General features: G+C 39.4%; 2 protein-coding genes across 2 annotated transcripts; one reads left to right on the top strand and one right to left on the bottom strand.

Moving 5' to 3' along the window:
* The first annotated feature begins 1,471 nt into the window (after positions 1 to 1,471).
* On the top strand, positions 1,472 to 4,500 carry dusp23b (dual specificity phosphatase 23b). Its single transcript, XM_084045129.1, has 3 exons — positions 1,472 to 1,567; positions 2,645 to 2,936; positions 3,541 to 4,500. The coding sequence occupies exons 2-3, from the start codon at positions 2,661 to 2,663 to the stop codon at positions 3,724 to 3,726; spliced, it is 462 nt and encodes a 153-aa protein (XP_083901255.1). The 5' UTR covers positions 1,472 to 1,567; positions 2,645 to 2,660; the 3' UTR covers positions 3,727 to 4,500.
* On the bottom strand, positions 4,202 to 16,605 carry afdnb (afadin, adherens junction formation factor b; the record flags this gene model as incomplete). The annotated part of the gene is made up of 22 exons (XM_084044551.1): positions 16,494 to 16,605; positions 15,888 to 16,080; positions 15,087 to 15,193; positions 14,850 to 14,949; positions 13,896 to 14,101; positions 13,197 to 13,342; positions 12,721 to 12,815; positions 12,161 to 12,432; positions 11,387 to 11,530; positions 10,200 to 10,398; positions 9,435 to 9,526; positions 8,988 to 9,074; positions 8,661 to 8,726; positions 8,478 to 8,551; positions 7,935 to 8,041; positions 7,670 to 7,843; positions 6,781 to 6,872; positions 6,346 to 6,486; positions 5,883 to 6,078; positions 5,146 to 5,630; positions 4,811 to 4,907; positions 4,202 to 4,305 (listed from the first exon to the last, which is right to left on the bottom strand). Exons 1-22 carry the CDS (start codon positions 16,587 to 16,589, stop codon positions 4,202 to 4,204), a joined length of 3,273 nt encoding a protein of 1,090 aa, XP_083900677.1. The 5' UTR covers positions 16,590 to 16,605.
* Between the last annotated feature and the right edge of the window lie 1,574 nt (positions 16,606 to 18,179).

Consider the following 18,179-nt stretch of genomic DNA (forward strand, 5'->3'; position numbering starts at 1 on the left):
CTATTGCATGAAATGGACAAAACAAAAGAAAAACTCTTCTATATTTCTTTTCATGTGGAGATTGTATGAAATAGGGCAGCCTCCATCTGGAAGTGCCAAACATATTAAATATTATAATGATTCAATATGGAGTCAACAAGGACATCTCTTAAACAGTGACCATATAAAGCGTTTTGCATTGTAGACCACTACTATACAGATCTCATTTAAAGCATCAATTACACTGTGCGATGAAGGTTTTACTTGTGTTCAAATAAAATCATAGCCTCGCCTACATTTATGTAGCTGACAGCATCAGCTTTTTCAATGGTTTCATGTAATAACCTATCACAGACCATGCATTATCCCAAAGGAAATACTAGTAGTTGTATGATAAACAACATCTATTTTAGGGGGTAAGTGTCCCTTTAAACTCACACTGAATAATCTCAACATCCTAAGTCAGAATGTCCATTCCCTTCATCTAAAAACAATACTTTTTCCAAATGTCATCATAATAGCATGGCTTCCATCACGTGCATGTGGGGCTCTCAGTGTCAGAATCCTCCAGTCGGATCCACAAGGAGCCACACATTTCTCATGTTAAGTAAAGGTTTCACTCAATACATTTGATCAGGAAATAATAAGCACCTTCTCAAAAGAAACCACTGATATAACGTGACTGAATTGGTCTAATGAAATGAAGACTGGCTGACTGCATTACTTTCATGAAAACATGTCCAATTTGTTGTTTCTAAGTCTAGATGGAATAGAATGTGTTCCAGCGGAATGTACAGGTCCCATCCATAATCATTCTGGTGCAGGACACAATGCGCCCCCTGCGGCTTATGAAATGCAATTACATGCATGGCACGTTAACGGATGATGATCTACTCCTGAAATCCATCATTTAATAGTATCGTTATTATTTATAAATCATTATTTATAACTGTCGGGTCGCGACCACTTGGTTGGCAGTTGTTTTGTGAGCATACACAAAGTGTGTAGATAACTTGCTAGGGAATGCGGTCGTCTAATGGAATGCTAAGCGATTCAACTTCACATCTGCGGCTTTAGTTTCAATATCCGTTTTGAAATTACACTTAAAAGTAATGAATTGATAATTACATATTGTTGTCATACGAGTTGATATTATGAAAATGCAAAAGAGAAAAGATTGATGTCAGAAGTGGGATTCGAACCCACGCCTCCAGGGGAGACTGCGACCTGAACGCAGCGCCTTAGACCGCTCGGCCATCCTGACATGTTATATTCATCTTACGAAATTATCCTTCATATTATTGTAATCATTGTTGTTGTATTTTGTAATTTTTAACATTGCCGTTTAATTAAATATAGTAATTTCAGCCTACTCACATTTTCACATTTAAAACAGTAATTATAGCGTTATACCAACCTTTCTGTACCGATATCAACAATAGTCCCGTCAACCATTCATTTCACATACATCATACTGTAAATCACTGCTAGCGTTAGCATCTGTAGTACTAGTAATTGGCAGTAGGCTAAACTCCACTAGCTCACACAAACAACTTTAGCCTTCGGCCAGGAGCTAGACATCGTATCAGTAAGTTAACAGCTCTTGTACAAGCAAACGAACAGCAATGACGAACAAGCAGCTACGTCTGTGATAAGAAATATGAGAGCTAACGTTGTCAATGTCTAGCATAATAACACATGGGGCACACTGGTTCATAAGTCTGCTTACGTTATGACTTATGTTATGTGCCAACTGCCAAGTTGTTATACTGGAGCTGATTTGAGGGTAGTAGCAGACTAGCTAGCCGCTCCAGTTATGAAAACGTGAACTGGTCTGAAGTACCTTCGACTAACATACCATCATATTATTCAGATTATATTTGCTCATTGCTACTATAGCCCACCTTTTTTATGTCGGAAGTATTTCACGGCTGCCACGTGTACCGTGGTCGTGGTGGGCCTGGTTCCATATCAATCTCAGGTTACAGCTTTGGAAAACTCCTTGGTGTAAAACTATTCCCTTTCCACACAGTAGTTATGCTTATGATTCACAGCTGAAGCTAATGTCGTTAATTATGAGTGTTTCATTCGGTCGTTTCTGTGTGCCAGTAAGAAGTTAGATGTACTAGGCAAGCTGGCCAATGCTGGTAAACAGTGACCCAATTAAACACACCCACAATTAAGCTTCAGCTGTGCTGTCAAAGTGTCTGCTGTGATAAAGGTGCTCCCCACTAATTTCAATACAAAAGGGTCAACAGATGCTGACAATGTAGGTGAACTGGACTGCAGGAAATTGGGTTTAACTTCAACTTTATTGTCACAAAAAGGTTTACTATGTAAAAAAAATGTACCCTACAAGGTTCCATCATTTGTATAGTTTCCAGGAAAGGGAGGAAGAAGAGATAGGAAGAAAGAACAACGAAAACGGGTCAGATATTTAAATATTCCTGATGTGAGTAGGGTGAATTATACATATACAAGCAGGTCAGTTATTCCTGATATGATTAGATTGGCTATGATGTTCACTAAGCCTTGTTTCATGACAAGGACCCCACGCTGCAGAATATCAGAAAATATTTTGTGCCAGGGACCCCCAAAACATTTGTATCCTCTAGATTGTTTTGAAAGTAGCAGATCTACAAGCTCTCTTTCTCTCTTCCTTCAGATTGACCTAGTGCAATATGGCTTCTGCACCTACTGCACCACACAATTTTTCCTGGGTTGAGCCTGGCAAGTTGGCTGGGTTGGCACTTCCCAGATATACTGCTGAGTACCAGTATATGCTGGACAATGGCATCAAACACCTGGTTTGCTTGTGTGAGAGAAAACCGCCGAACCATGACACCTGCCCAGGGCTACAACTGCACCACATCAAGATCGTTGACTTCACTCCACCATCACCAAATCAAATAGATCAATTCCTAGCCATTGTGGAGGAGGCTAATGCCAAAGGCGAGGTAGTTTTTCTCTTTTATTAGACCAGTGGTTCTCAAAGTGGGGTCCAGGGAACCCCAGGGGTCCTTGGGGGGATTCCAGGGGGTCCCCAGGAACATTGGTTAATATAGCATCACAATCATTTCAACCGCTTTAACCATATTGTATACTTTGGCTATTAAAAAATAGCCGATCTACAAGCTCACAGAGTGTCACGATCGGCTATAATTTTGATTTTGTTAACACAAATCTTCTCTTCTGGCATAAAATCCTCAACCTCCATTTTGAGAAGGGGGTCTTCGCCCAAATACATATGAATTTGGGGGTCCTTGACATGAAATGTTGACATGAAATCACTCAAGCCTATACCTGTGCCTACACCCTACAATATAGCCTACTAGTCATAGCCATGTTAACCACTTAAGCCCTAAATACTTCATTGTATGGCAAATAGCAATAATAGCCAATCTACAAATGTGAGCATGTAGGTCTGCAATTTTTGCTAATTAAAATAAATAAATATTATTTTAATTAGCATAAGTACAGGACGCTAGAGTAAATGTGGTTAATGTTGTAGGTGCTGCATATAATAAAGGAAAAATCCAATTATATTTTCCCCTTTCCCAGGGTGTAGGGGTTCACTGTAGGCATGGCCATGGGAGAACTGGTACAATGCTGGCCTGCTACCTGGTGAAGAAGAGGAAGATTTCAGGGATCGAGGCCATCAAAGAGATCCGGAGCATACGTCACGGCTCAATTGAAACACATGAGCAAGAGAAAGCTGTCGTTCAGTACTATCAACGCACTAAATAACACCACATGATGACAGTAGTCGAAGATGAGTTGACAGTGATAAATATAATAATAGTTCAAACACAGAGTTCCGTAACTGTGAACTTTTATTTTTCAAATGTGCAATACTGTACAGGAAGAGTATTCTTAAGTGCCTCAATGACGGTATTAATTCAGTTGATGTTTGTAATTTGTCATTGACAATATGGAACAAGAATGCTAAATAAAGTCAGATAGAAAAGGTGATTAAAAAAATCATAACTACAGTGCTCAAGTTAATAGTCAAGTAATCTAGATTCAGTTTTGTCACATGCTCATATAAATATGTCTAGCGGAGATAACTACACTGCTATTCTATCTCCAATACTACTCCAACACAGTACTTTTTCTACATAAGGCCACTTTGCAACCATGTTATCTGATTTTTCTTCTTTTTAAAACCTGTTATATGATAAATTCAATTGTCCTTGATATAATATTACACTTTCACAAGGCTTTAACATTTACTGAGGAAGTTGACTTGAGGAAAAGAGACGTTGACGGTCCTTAAATGAAAGGTTTTCAGGAGCCAGTCCTCTCCCCATGTTCTCTTCCTGGTTTCTATTTAAAAAAAAAGATAATTATAGAAATACTTGAATCTCATTATTTTTAAATGATCATTATCAACATAAATGCTTGTGTATGTCAGTATATAGATAACATAAATGCTAGTCTATAATATTGAAAATCTTAATTGAATATGGTCAACAGATTTGTCTCATGTTTTGCTTAAAATAAATGCATCAGTGAATCAGTTGTGATAGTAAACTGTCTGCTGTCTGTGATGATGTGAATAAAAGCTGTACATGCCACAGTTTCCCTTCGTATTGGACAATCTCAAATGCACACAAATACAAGCAAAATGCATTCAACTCACTCCTTTGATGTCATGTTATTAAAGTCTCCACGTCGGGTTGATCTTTGCTCTGTGAACATGATCAATGGCGACAAAAGGTCAGCTGGTAACATTGCTTCTTTTGAAACATCAAACTTCTTTTGAAACATTTGAAACATTATTAATGTTAATACATCAGCTGAGTATTTGGGAATAATTGCAGTGTTTTACCTGAAGTTATGTTATTTTCCTCCTGGAGAATGTTAGCTCTTGCCTGCTTCTTCAACTCCTTGATTTCATTGTTTTGTTGCCTGCAGGGTCCCTTGCTCTGTGGGTGGGAAAAAATAAATATCAAATGTCCCCCAAAAGGGGTGTGTGTGTGTGTGTGTGTGTGTGTGTGTGTGTGTGTGTGTGTGTGTGTGTGTGTGTGTGTGTGTGTGTGTGTGTGTGTGTGTGTGTGTGTGTGTGTGCGCGCGCGCAACGATGTTATTGATATACAATAATATTAAAATGTTACAATGTATTAAAATGATATAAGTAATTAAGTTGCTTTCACTGTTATTTACCTCGGCCCTCCACTCCAACTGCTGTATTGTCATCATCACTTCCATGTCGTCATTCTCCTCATCATCATCGTCTCTACTCTGCTGGAATTCCTGCAGTCTCTTCTGGAATTGCCACTCCAGGCTAAGCTTCCGGAGTCTGTCGCTCTCCTCTGGCGTACGACTAGCTTTAGCCTGAAGGTCTTGAACTTCATGTTCCAGCAGGTCCATCACCTGAAGCTGCCGCTGCTTCTCCTTTTTTTCCTGGGCATCCCTTTGCCAGGGGTCTGGTGACAGGCTGTTGCTGTTAGAGAACTCCTCACTCATGGTGAAATACTGGGGTTCTTTTGGTTTTGAAGGAATGCCTAAATTATGTTGAGTCGGGAGCTTCTGGAAGGAAACGTGCTTTGTCGGTGTGATGGTCATCTGGGGTTTTAGCACTTGTTCTTTATGTGGGATGGGTTGTTGGTGCTGTGATGGAAGTGATTGCTGAGGCAACTTTGTAGTTACTGAAGTAGGACATGCATAGGAAACATGATTAACTTGGAACTGAGAACTATGCGTTTTGCTGCATTGGCTTTGCTTGTTCTCTTTAACACTTTGGGTCAACTTCACGGCCAGTGAAGATGAATTCTGCTTGAAGGTGGCAAGGGAAGGGTTTAACTGAGCAATAACTGGCCTTGTGACAGGGATGTCTATACGTATTGGTTGTATTGAAGGTGCTAGCGACAGGCTCTGTGAGAGAGGTGTTCTCCACAAACCGACACCAGTTTTGCGTTCACCCAGCTGCTGCTGGTGTTTTGAGGGAGAGTTGTAATCAGAAAGGATGTCATGACTAGAGACACTAGAGCGAAGAGGAAAATAGACTTGGCTTGTCCTCTGGTCCTGATGATGGCGCTTGTCCACCAGAGGGCCTCCACTGTCCATGCACAGATTTTCCTGTGACAGGGCCTGACGCTAAAATAGAAAAATATGAGTTTCATATGAGTTTCATGAGAAAAGCTTTAATTATTATAAATAATTGATTGATTGAAACCTTTATTTATTCTCGAAAAGAGCATTGAGGTTCACCCTCATTTGCAATGCTGCCGAGATTACAGAACAAGATAAAAACTGTAATCATTGGTTAATACAGTAAAAACTAAATATTATAAATCAATGGCAATAAAGAACATTAATATAAATAGATTTGACAATGTTTTGTTGCCATTGAAGATGTCATACCATGTGGGTCTTCTTGATGGTGCAGTGTCCATTTAATGGTGTCAAAGACACTTTAAACATAGGCAGCGGTTGTTTGTATTCTGGTGCTTTCTTGTCCTGGGATCTACAGGCTGGCAGTGTCAGGTATTCCCTTTGATAAGTCTGAATAGAAGAGAAAGTTGTGCACATTATATGGCGAATTTAAAGTACTTCAAGGTGTTTACATTGCTCTTTACAAGATATAATTCCTGACACTTTGTCCAAAGCAGCATACAACAAATAACCCGACGCTGCTACACCCTAAAATCCTGAGTGTTAATTTAACTCTTCAAAGTTAAATGAACACTCAGAGTTTTATAGTGTAGATAGATAACCCAAGTAATTCTAGAATAAGCTCCAGTCCTCTAAGTCATCATGGCCATACATCTGGAGCCCAAACACTATAAAATCTCTTACATCAGTGCAGAGATTGATGGTGGAGGCGGCAGAAATTTGGCTCGCTCTCACAATGGGGTCACATGGTTCTTCTCTGTCCTCAGGGACAATGTCTATTGAAGAGAAAAAAGAAACAACACACTGGACTTATTCTCATATGCAAGGTTTGATTTGTCCATATATGAGCATACAGTATACAGTATACTGATGACATCAGGGATCTCCATATACAGTATGGGCATAAAACGGACACAGACAGACAGGTGCAACAGGTTTGACAAACGGTACAACGGGTATTGCATAACTGGGTGGTATATGCTAGCCTGGGACCAGACGAATCTGCGAGTGCAAAAAAAAAATTGCACTCTGCGATTTGGGTCTGGCACGCTCCATAGAGAATCCATTTCCTGTTCCAGAAGACGTGTGTAACCATCAGGGCCCAGTATTCGAATATGGGCGACTGTAATTGGTAGTTGGTTGTAGGTCTAACCAATTGCGTCGAGGGCCATTGTTTTGATCCCTCCCCTTGGGAAACAAAACGTCCTCATGGAAGCACCAGACTCATATCCACGCAGTGATATAGTCTAGCTACGCCAGGCTAGGTATATGCATTCCCAACTTGCGTTGTTCCCGACTTGCATCGTTCGCTAATCCACCGATATGCCAATATCGCATAGGGTAATCCGGTTGTCCAGAACCGCCGATCCGACCGATATGGTATACTGATGACATCAGGGATCTCAATATATGGGCATAAAAGGGACACAGGCGGGTACAACAGGTAGTACAAAACCGGGTGGGGATGCATTCACAACTTGCATTGTTCCCGACTTGCATCGTTCCTGAGCAGGCCTTGTTAAACATTCATGAGCCCAGGGACAAAAAGTATCCAATGGAGAAGTACACTCACTCGTCATGTTTGGGTTGGACCGATATAGCTGTCTGTTCCTCTGCATCATCTGTTCTTTTTGTCTTCTACTGGTCTCGTGGTGATTTTCCCACAGTTCTGAAGGATTACCATCAACACCATTGTAGAGAATGAGTGCTTTCCCATTCGGCTTAGCGTGGCTGTGATTATCTTCACCTTGAAAAAAAAAAAAAAGAATTTTGTTAGAACATGGGAAAGTCATAGTGGAGTTGTTTACTTCTTTCTCTGTTCATTTTTGTATTCATACCTGGGGATGGTTCACTTAACAACGCTTCCAGGCCATGGTAGCATGCTCCCAGCTTTGCAACCTGCAGGGTCACCACAGGTCCAGTTTGCATTATAATGCCTGCTGCCCTAAAACATCAACAAGAGGCTGTGTTAACCTAGTAATGACTTAATTATGACTTAGTCATCACCCTTTTGTGTGAACTTTGAAAATGTTTTAATTGTCTTTTGGAAAAAACATTTCTTTCCATTTCATCACTTAAAGTTTCTCCGGTGTTTGTTGACAAAGTAATATATAAACCACTCTAAATTCAGTGAAAGTGGTGATGAGTAATTGTTGTTCAAATGTTCAAATGCCGGAGTGTGATGGAAAACATAAGGTCTTGAGGCAAACAGATGAAAAACAACACAGTATTTATGATTCAGGAAAGTTGTAAACCAGTCATCTTTGACCCGTACAATGGAATAAATTTAGTCTTATGTTATTTGGGACTCAATGAAGCACAACTAGTTTATGCAAGTAAGATGAGTTTTGGAACTATGGATATGCATGTTAGCAAGGTACCTTTCTTGTGTGAGGTCCACAAGGCTGTGACCATCCACACACAGCAGCTGGTCCCCAGCAGTCAACCTACCATCCTATATGAGTTACACATGAGAAAACATAAGTGTGGATAAGTGTGGTTAATGCATGCTTTTGTTGAAGGTTATGCAAATGTTCTAGGTTTTGAGTGACGTTGGAGCTCACCATTTCAGCTGGTCCTCCCTTGACAATAGACTTGACATAAATCCCAAGGTTACTTTGCCCTGCTCCCTGTGGCAGAACAGTGGGATAGATAAACTGGGGAAATCCGCAGATTGCAGTGGGAATGGTTTTGTTGAATGCAGGTACTGGAGTAAAAAAATATATCTTGACCAATTATGCTTAATTTATACTTAGTTGTGTGCCGGTGTCACCTGCTGAGAATAATAATATGCAACCTACAAGCTCAAAATAAGCATTGAGCTTGTATTTTTGACATAGGACACCAGTGCCAACACGTTACTGAGTGTAAATCAGAATAATTGTCCTCACCTTGGCTGCCACTATGCTCATCCCCATCCCACTGTTCAAAGGTTTTTTCAGTGTGAACGTCACAACCTCTGGCTCTATGGATGCAGCCTAAAATAAAAAATAGATTATATTAATTGAATGGAAATAATATCTTAATTGTTATCTCATTAAGGATACTACCACCTTACAATGGGATCATTGCAGTTATGATAACCTCTAACCTATTAATTATTGATGAGTGCACTATACTGTGCATCTTGTTCTTATCTATCTTGTGTTGGCAACTTAGCATGTTAAGGTTTTGTAAGAACATTCTCTGTTTGAGAGATTTCTATTAAGTATCGACTCATGGTGTAGCATTAGAAAAGGGTTTCCAGGTTCATTCACTGGAATGAAGCCATTGTAAAGTAACCTCTACATGGTAACACATGGAACTCTACAACATACTGTAGAATGTTGGCTGTTTACCAGAGACGTGGTCCCTGCAGAGGAGGTTGTGTCAGTAAAGAACACAGTCCAGCTGCCTTTGAAGTTCTGCTGGACTGCCAAGCTGCAAAGACCTGAAACAGCAGACAATCATGCATATCAAACTTGGGATCCTTGAAATTAAAAAGGTTACTGGCCTACTGTATAATTGTTCATATGACAAACTCACAACACATCGTCGTACCGTGATACATTGTGAACTTGTAGATCTGCTATTTGAAATATGTTTTAAACTTTTAATAAAATAAAACTCTTTTGAAACATTTTGACAAATTTGCCCAAGATAGAGACATCAGAGTTAATGTGGTTAAAACACATTTTTAAATAAATTGTTAAACTGTGATAATATCAAACCTAAATATCAAACCTATTAGAGTCTAGTCTAATATATCTAATAATTAGACAGTCTACATTTCCCAAAAGGAAATGCATGTATTCAGTCTGACCAGATGAAGGGATAAAACATATCCCCACTGGTGATTTAAAAAAATAAACTGAATAGGGGGGTATCAAAAACAGAAGCATGGATTCCCCCACAACGCTCACAATATGTTGCATCGTGACATGTTGTGAGTTTGTAGAAATTTCACTATTTTAGATTTTCTTTTTGTAAGTTTGGACCTTTTTGACTATAATGACATGTGCAAATGGGGATAGATTATTTCATTAAATCATCAATGTATTTTTTATAATCGATTAAATCGATTAGTTCGATTAACGGTTTCACCCCTGAAGCACATATAATACCTTTGCAGCAGATAGGCTGTAAGAATTGAGTAAAGCCTGGTGGAAGTCCTCTCAGTGATTCACAGGAGTAACCTCCCTCAGGAAGCAGGAAGGGCAGATGAAGGTCCAGACTCTCCTCCAGCGGGAGGTCACGTCGTTCACGTTCAACCAGCTCGTCTGCTGAGGTCACAGCAGCTGCCACCACGCTCTCAATCAAACCCTGGAGAGACCACATCAACAAAAAAAAGTAATGAAAAGGTTAAGTCATTTTAAAGCAGTGATTTTTAGGTTTGTAACACAGGAATTCATAGGTCTGTAACTCAGTTTATATATAACCTTTATTTAACAAGTAAAATCACATTGAGACCAAAGGTCTCTTTTTCAAGTGCCAAGAGGCAGAGAAATGACACAGCTTTGCATAACACATACAGGAACATTCAATACAAATAACAGCCATAAAACACATGGACTAACGACCACTGAGAAAACTAATGAGAGTGGGTGGAATAAGCCGATAAAAAAATCTAAAAGGAACAAGTGAAATAAGAAGCAACAATATAAAACTAAAAGAAATAAAATAAAAAGCTACACCTCAATGCAGGAGCAGTTACTTGTTCCAGCCGCAGTAATCTTTTTAAAAACGTCTTAAAAACATCTTTTTATACATTCTTTTTCATCAATATTTGTATTAGAAGTTAGGCACCATTCAGTTCACATCTGCATGACTGCACATATCAAGCTTATTTAGGTACACATGAAATGACAACTTTCTATCATCAACACAGGATCGTTTGTCTTGCCTACTTCCTTAAATGTTTTCACTTTTTTAAACATATGCATAAAAAACAGACATCAGAAAGTAAGATTATTTTTATTGAAAAAAACATGGCACATAATCTTGCTTTTGAAAACAAAGAATATGAAAGCAAAGACCAAATAGAAAGTGAGAAATAGAAAAGGAAGTAGAGAAGGAAAGGTAGAAAGAGAGGAGAAGAGAGACAGGGGGGGGAATCAATCATTGAGTGAGTGGGGATTATATAGAGTTAAAAAATGTCAAGAAACGTATTAAATACATTGGAGAAGCCAGAGAAATTGTTCCAGGACCAAGGATTGGGTTATGGTGGTCCTTGAAATTAAAACATGTTTGAGAACCACTTTAGTAAACAGTTCACAAGTGATAAGGAACGAAAGGGAGAGGGAGTACTCACAGGAGGTATGTGAGGCTCATTGGCTGCGTAGAGATAGCTGGAGAGAAGTGTTTGCAGCTGCAGAGAGTTCAGCTTGAAGCAGGTATTCAGGATGTCCTGCACATCTTCTACAGAGTACTTGTTCATGGTCAAGAGTGTTGTTGCCTGGAAACAGCCAGCCAAGTTCATTTTAATCGATCACAGCTATCACAAAATATGACAAATAAGACAAAATGTCACTTGTCGAGACAGGTTTTCAGATAAACATAAGCATTGAGAAATATAAGCACTTACAAACTCATCAGCAAATTATTTTTTCAATTCACAGGATTGCATATTGTAAGTATAGGGGCGCAAGCCTAGTATTACATAGATTACCAGTGTGGAAATACAATATATACAGTGCATTTCAACATGTTTTGCATTGGCTAACAGGGCTTTTCCAGCATCACTGAGAACGAGCTCTCGGCACAACAGAAGAATGCATTGGGCCATGGCAGATTTTAATTTTAATGTACGTCTTTGCAAAGAAAATATTCACACATCCAGTTCGTTCAGACGCAGGTGCGTTGGACAGTGACAAATGAAGCAATCATGAACAAAAAAATCATGAACAAAAATCCTGCACTCTGCTCTTGCACAGCAGCATCAGTTTTATTCAAATTAAATTGAGATGACGGTTCAGTCCCTCTGGACCTTCATCAAGAGTGTCTTGACATGTCCAAATCAAAACAGAATGATAGGATTGAGGTAAAAAATCTGTGAGATGGACCTTTAAGTTATCAGCTTTATCACCTGAATGATGTGTCCCAGGTGACAGTCAGCAGCCAACTCCAGCCCCTGCCTCTCAGCCCAGGCCTCAATGGCAGTGAGCCTCTGTCGGAGGGTTGCTCCCCAGTAATGGGAGCGCAGGCCCAGGGAGCAGGCCTCAGGACCCATCAGCTGGTTAAAGAGCCAGGCACTGATGTAGTGAAAGAGCTGGGAGAAGAGCTGGATGGTGAGGGCCGGGTTAACCCGACACCTCCGCAACAGAGACATGGTGTTCATTAAGGTGTTCAGGACCATCTCTGTCAGGGGGCAGAAAGAGTGTCAAAATGGGAACCCTTTAAGCACAAACACATTATTTGCCAAGTACAGAAATGTGTCTTAGTGCAGAACATACTGAGACTCTTGTGATGTACACGTGTGGCATAAGAATGTAGTAATAACAGGATGAAAGGATTTTGTGATGTCATCTTTAGTTCAATGAGACAGTGCAGTAAAAATATGACATACTGTAGACTATGATACAATAGAAATACGTAGATATATTAAAGAGTAGTATCGCACTGTACTGTGGGTAAGTGCAGGCTTACCTATCCCAGCAGGCAATGGACCTTGTTGTTCAGGATCAATCAAGAAAGTTGGCAAGTGTTTTCTAAGCTCATTCTGTAGACACCTCATCAGGCACCTTGGGCAATAAACGGTACATGAATAATAAGTACTTATATACTAATTGTATTATTGGTTATTGAATGATGAAACATTTTATTTATGAATTACACTTATAACAGATGGCATCATTATTGCTATTATTATTCACATTATCTATCAATTCAATGAGAGCATACTTTACTTCTTTTTTTTAAATTATGGGTGGCCCCATGGAGAATCAAACTGCTTCCTTTCTAACTGAACGCCACAGCACCACATTTAAGGTCAAGATGAACTATTCATTTTGCACGTCGCTGGCATAATGGTTAAGGCAACATTTTTTTAAAGGTTTGCCGATAAGGCGATAACATAAATAGGGATGCCAGGTTGATTAACCTAACATTGTGGTTTATCTTACTTGTAAGTTTTATGCACCAAGTGGGACAGGTCCACCTGAGCTTGCTGTGTGAGAGGACTGAGATCTTTGTCCTGTCTGAAGAAATTCAGGAGCTCAGAGGAGTTGGCCATCCAAAAGGCGAGAGCACCAGCAATCATCTGCTGCTTCTGAAGGAGAGACACAGCATAGCATGTTCACAATATATCCGAACTGAAATGTAACACAAGTGTATTCGAATGTTCATTTTCCAAATATGGTGTAGCCGTTCAGGGAAGGAAAATATGTGTATTCCAAGTTTTTTATTTTTCTGGGTCTGACCATTAATGAACCTGATTGTCTTGGGGAAGTAGCTGTAATCTCTTGCTGTAAAAAAAAGTTTAGCTTTAGTTTGTTGCAGTGCTATCCTGTTGTCAACCTTGAACTTAAAAGGTTAATATTAAACTGTTATCCATTGTATCAATGTAGCCCGCTGGCAGCTCAAAGAATGATACTCATGACTTGTAACTTTCATTAACTTTCTGATTCCCACTCTTTTTTCTATATGGTTATCTGTTGTCTTCTTAAGGTGCATAGGTGCCACTGTATTTAATTGGTGTATATCATTTTGGTTAGTTTTTTTTTTTACAAAATTCTCGACTTCACAAACACGGTTTTGTTTTAAATTAAATCAACCATTATATCCATAACGTTGAAACAAATCCAGATGACTGGTTGACTTGCCTGGATGACCTTTTCAGTCATGTCCACCATCTTGTTAGTGATTGAGGTTACTCTGTGTGTCTGCTCTGATGGGTGGGAGCCTTGACTGTGATGGTGCTGGAGAGCAAAGCGTCCCGCAGCGTAGAGGACATAGGCAGGTGACAGCTTGAAGTGGACAGTTGAGCTGTTGGTGTAATTTATGACTGCAGACAAGAAGCCCTCCTCACCTGAAAATGCAAAGAGTCGCCAGTAGGGGGCAGGAGAAGATTTGAAAAAGAAGGGTGGTGAGCTCACATTGTCAAAATAGTTAGTATTTGTCAAGTGAATCAACATTGTTGGAATTTCCTTTACTTACAATCATCCCTGAATTTAATTGCAACTGGGAGTCCAGGTTGTTCATAATAAGTGGGCCTCCCTGTGCAAACCATTTGAGAAGAGATTTGGTCACTTGGTGTGAGATCTGTTGAACCACTCAAACATGCTGGATAAGAGGATAAGCCCCAGTCTAGAGATATACTGTAGGGTTTAGTGCTTTGAATATATGTTAAAGGCTACATCCATTCTTACAGAGTTTATTGTAGTATCTACATTTCCATGTCTCAAATGGCAGGCTATTCATCCTCACAAGAACATGCAGTATGTTAGTGGCAGTATAGTGCTCTGAATACATAGGATTAACACCATCCCAGCATTGTTGTCTGTAATATGTTCTGATGTCTCAATTTGGGGGGTATTCACCTGGATCCGACTGCCTTCGTTCTTGCTTTTTGCTTCCACTCATTTTTGTCGCAGAGTTGGAGGCACTAATGCAGTTTGACCTGGATATTTGTTGAAAAGGGGAACAGAGTTATTATTCTGCATGTTAGTTCATTGGTTCTATGGCTTGAGGCCAGAATGGTGGCCAGGGGATTCACGTGGGGAATGTGAAGCTGTTTTTCTTTTTGTACCCATTTACATCTCCTACTGCCTTGTCACAAGGCTTAGCTTTATTCTTCTCCTTTTTCTTTTCCTTTCTTGACAGTGTCCTCTTGAAGTTCTGGATCATGCCTCCCTTTTCCTTCTTCTCATGGTTTTCCTTGATTTTTCAACAGAGCACAAACACAATACAAAGAGCAATGCAGAAAGGGCAATTGAGGACTATAGAGTAATTAATGTGTATTACACTCCTAATTATTACATTAATTATCAGAAACACAATGAGTTGATGAGTACCTGCAAAATGTCCTTGTCACTCCTCAGCACAAAACGTCCCTCTCTGTTGTCTGACTTCCAGTTTAACTGTACCTCTAACGGTTTCTCATTGAGATCCAGTTTACGTTCTGAAAAGGGGAGGTGAGTGTGTATAAGATGACTGAATCATTTAAGATGTTCTTCTTTTTCTTTTGTTTTAATACAAACCTCAAAGAACAGTGGCATGGCCCAGGACATGTGGCTCATCTCATGTTGAGAATATTAACATAAAACATAGCGACACAGGCTTAGCAACAGGATATCAAATTAATAGAACAGTGCAGGGCAATAAAATATATTCGTCTGCAAATGTATAATTGTTTTTATATGATTGTATGTGATCTAATTTTATGTGTGCCTTTGGTCTAATCTCTTCTGAGATTAGACCAAAGACCATTTTTCTAGCCATGACCAGACAATAATGTGCTATTCTATTGTACTCTATCACAATGTACAATCAGGCAGCAAGCATGCAGCAGAGAGGATAATAAAAAAGCTTGGCCAGTCGTAAAATATGCGATCTACAAACTCACAATTCATCGCAAATCAACGCATTGTTAGCTTGTAGATTTCCTATATACCCTAAAAAATTAGGGTATAGAATTCGCCTCTGCATTGAAATGAGAGTACACAAAGTACTGATATAGTAAAATAATAGTACAAATATTCATAACGTTTTAAACGGTGTACCTCTGCACACCATTTGGGAATCACTGCCCTATAGACATGCAACAAAGTTGAATCAGTCCTGGTGTAATTTAAGTCAGAGTAACTGGTTCTTACCCTCAGTGGTATGGACTTCATACAGTGAATAGCAGGTGGTCAGCATTTTCATATCAGGCCTGAATTTCTCGGAGAGAGTTTGAATTACATCCAGAGTAGAGGAACTGCTACAAATACGGAGGCACTTGGTGGCAACATTGCCAGCAATATGGTCCTCAAAGTAGAAGCGTATCACACCATGGAACTCTAAATTCTGTAAGTGAAAAGAAAGAAACCAAACAGAGATAGTCTGTAATAGCTGAAAAGTTTCTGTAGATTTTCAGATTAGAGCTGACGGGAAACATTATTTAATTATTGAATGTTTTATCTTCACTCAGTGTCAGCTTTTATTCAATTGAATTTTATTACAGTGCCAAATCACAAGTTGTCTCGAGAAACTTAACATTTAGAGCAGAGACCCGAGTCCGACGTTGTCCCCCCTTCCCTGAGCAAGCATTTATGAACAGTACATATTATTTTGTTTGATATTCTGTCACATCTTTAAAAATGAATTCCATGTAATTTTAAGTCTTCAAATTCTGCATGCATGCATAATTAAAAGCAAAGAAAAAGTTACGTTTGATGTTAACACCAACATACAGTAGCTGTCGGAGAAGGCGAACTCACCTTATCAGGCTGACTTATTTCAAACAAGTCCAGCCTGTTGTTGTTCCACTGTCTGATGACATTAGCTAATCTCTGTCGTTCTCCCTCTTCAGGCATTTTCACAAACCACCGGAATACCTATTTGAACTGCAAGTAATTGCAAAATATTACTGTATAGATGTCCACAGGGTTAAAGAACAGACCATCCAGCAGTACATCAGTTCACTTTTGGGGGTACAACCCCACAACCCCCCACAACCCCCTGAGGAATTTTCATCCTTAATAACCCCCGCCTCTGCCCTCGTTTAATAACAGGTCAGTGGATCACTGTGTTGTGAGTCAAATGGAGTCCTAATCAAGTATCAGTTGCAGCCAAGCAAACGACTCATTTCCTAATAATGAACCAGCCAGAGTAACCTTATACTGTATTGTCTTAATTCATGTGCAATGTTTTCACAAGTAGCAGGGTGTGTATTGCTATGTATTTGCCAGTATACACAGTGTACTATGGAAGTATATTTATGATGGACCAAATTTCAACTTAGGACTACTTAAAAATATTTAAAAAATAATCACCATTGTGGGATGCTTCCACCAGTCTATGGACGGGGGCAGGAGTCCCAGAACAATTTTCACACTCAAACTTGCCATGAGAGCATTCCGTCCTCCTCTTAGCATGACGGTTGTTTGTGCTTGAGTGAATTCCACATATCCATAATTTTCAGTCTTCCCATTGAGGCAGTGGTGTGTTATGTGGGGCAGCTTTTGTTAATGGCACCGATATTTTTCTGGGAAAACTTAACAATAGAACAAAAGCCTTAACTTGCATCAACAACTAATTAGATGGGCTAGCCTATAGAGTAAGGCTGTACACACAAAAACACAAAAACAACGGAAGCTATTATTGTCTGGATGAATGCAGAAAGGACAACTTTGATTATAAAAACAACACATTCTTTTACAAATTCTCCCATGATTCATTTTACAGCAAATATGTCTGAATACACTGCTGTTGTGGGAAACTTTATAATCAAATGTAATCAAATCAGTCCATCCAAGACCTTACTTGCTTCAAATATAAAGGGGTTTTGGAGGAAAATAGTAATAGTAGAAATATGAGTCTTTCATAAAATGACAAAGGCAACATTTGCACATTCATTATCAAAGGTTTCTAATATAGCTGTATTACTTGTATGGCTGAATTTAGCCTTCACCGACCTGAGTAGAATATTCTACACCAGTTAAGAATATTAAACACATTAAACAATGTTCAGTGATTTTAGGGGTGCAACTATCGATTATTCTCTAAGTAATTATTCTATCTATAACATTACTATAACACCCAAACTGACAATGCACAAGCTCACAACGCATCGTGATTGTAGATCGGCTATTTTTGGTGAAGACATTTGGTGTAGAGAAAAAAAGGAGCAGGCCAAGTACAGAGCCCTATGGGACCCCGGTCAACAAAGTATATAGGGTGGTGGTACACCACACTAGCCAGTGATCAAGTGGTAAAATAATAACACTTTACAGTGGGACTCAGTACTGTCAGCTCCTGACCAGGAATGACTATTATACATCACTCTCACTTGTATTACCACAATCTATTGTACCTACAATGTAACTATGCCCCCAATTCAATTTGTGACAGCCAATGAGGGGTCGTCGCCCCACCCTGTCAACCATTAAATAGAAGATCAGGCC

Source organism: Gymnoscopelus microlampas, assembly GCF_963454915.1.
Source record: "Gymnoscopelus microlampas genome assembly, chromosome: 20".
Lineage (NCBI taxonomy): Eukaryota > Metazoa > Chordata > Actinopteri > Myctophiformes > Myctophidae > Gymnoscopelus > Gymnoscopelus microlampas.

Coding starts and splice junctions, on each gene's coding strand:
- dusp23b (XM_084045129.1), top strand. CDS start 2,661: ATGGCTTCTGCACCTACTGCACCACACAATTTTTCCTGGGTTGAGCCT. Junction 2,937..3,540: donor AGGCTAATGCCAAAGGCGAG/GTAGTTTTTCTC, acceptor CCCCTTTCCCAG/GGTGTAGGGGTTCACTGTAG.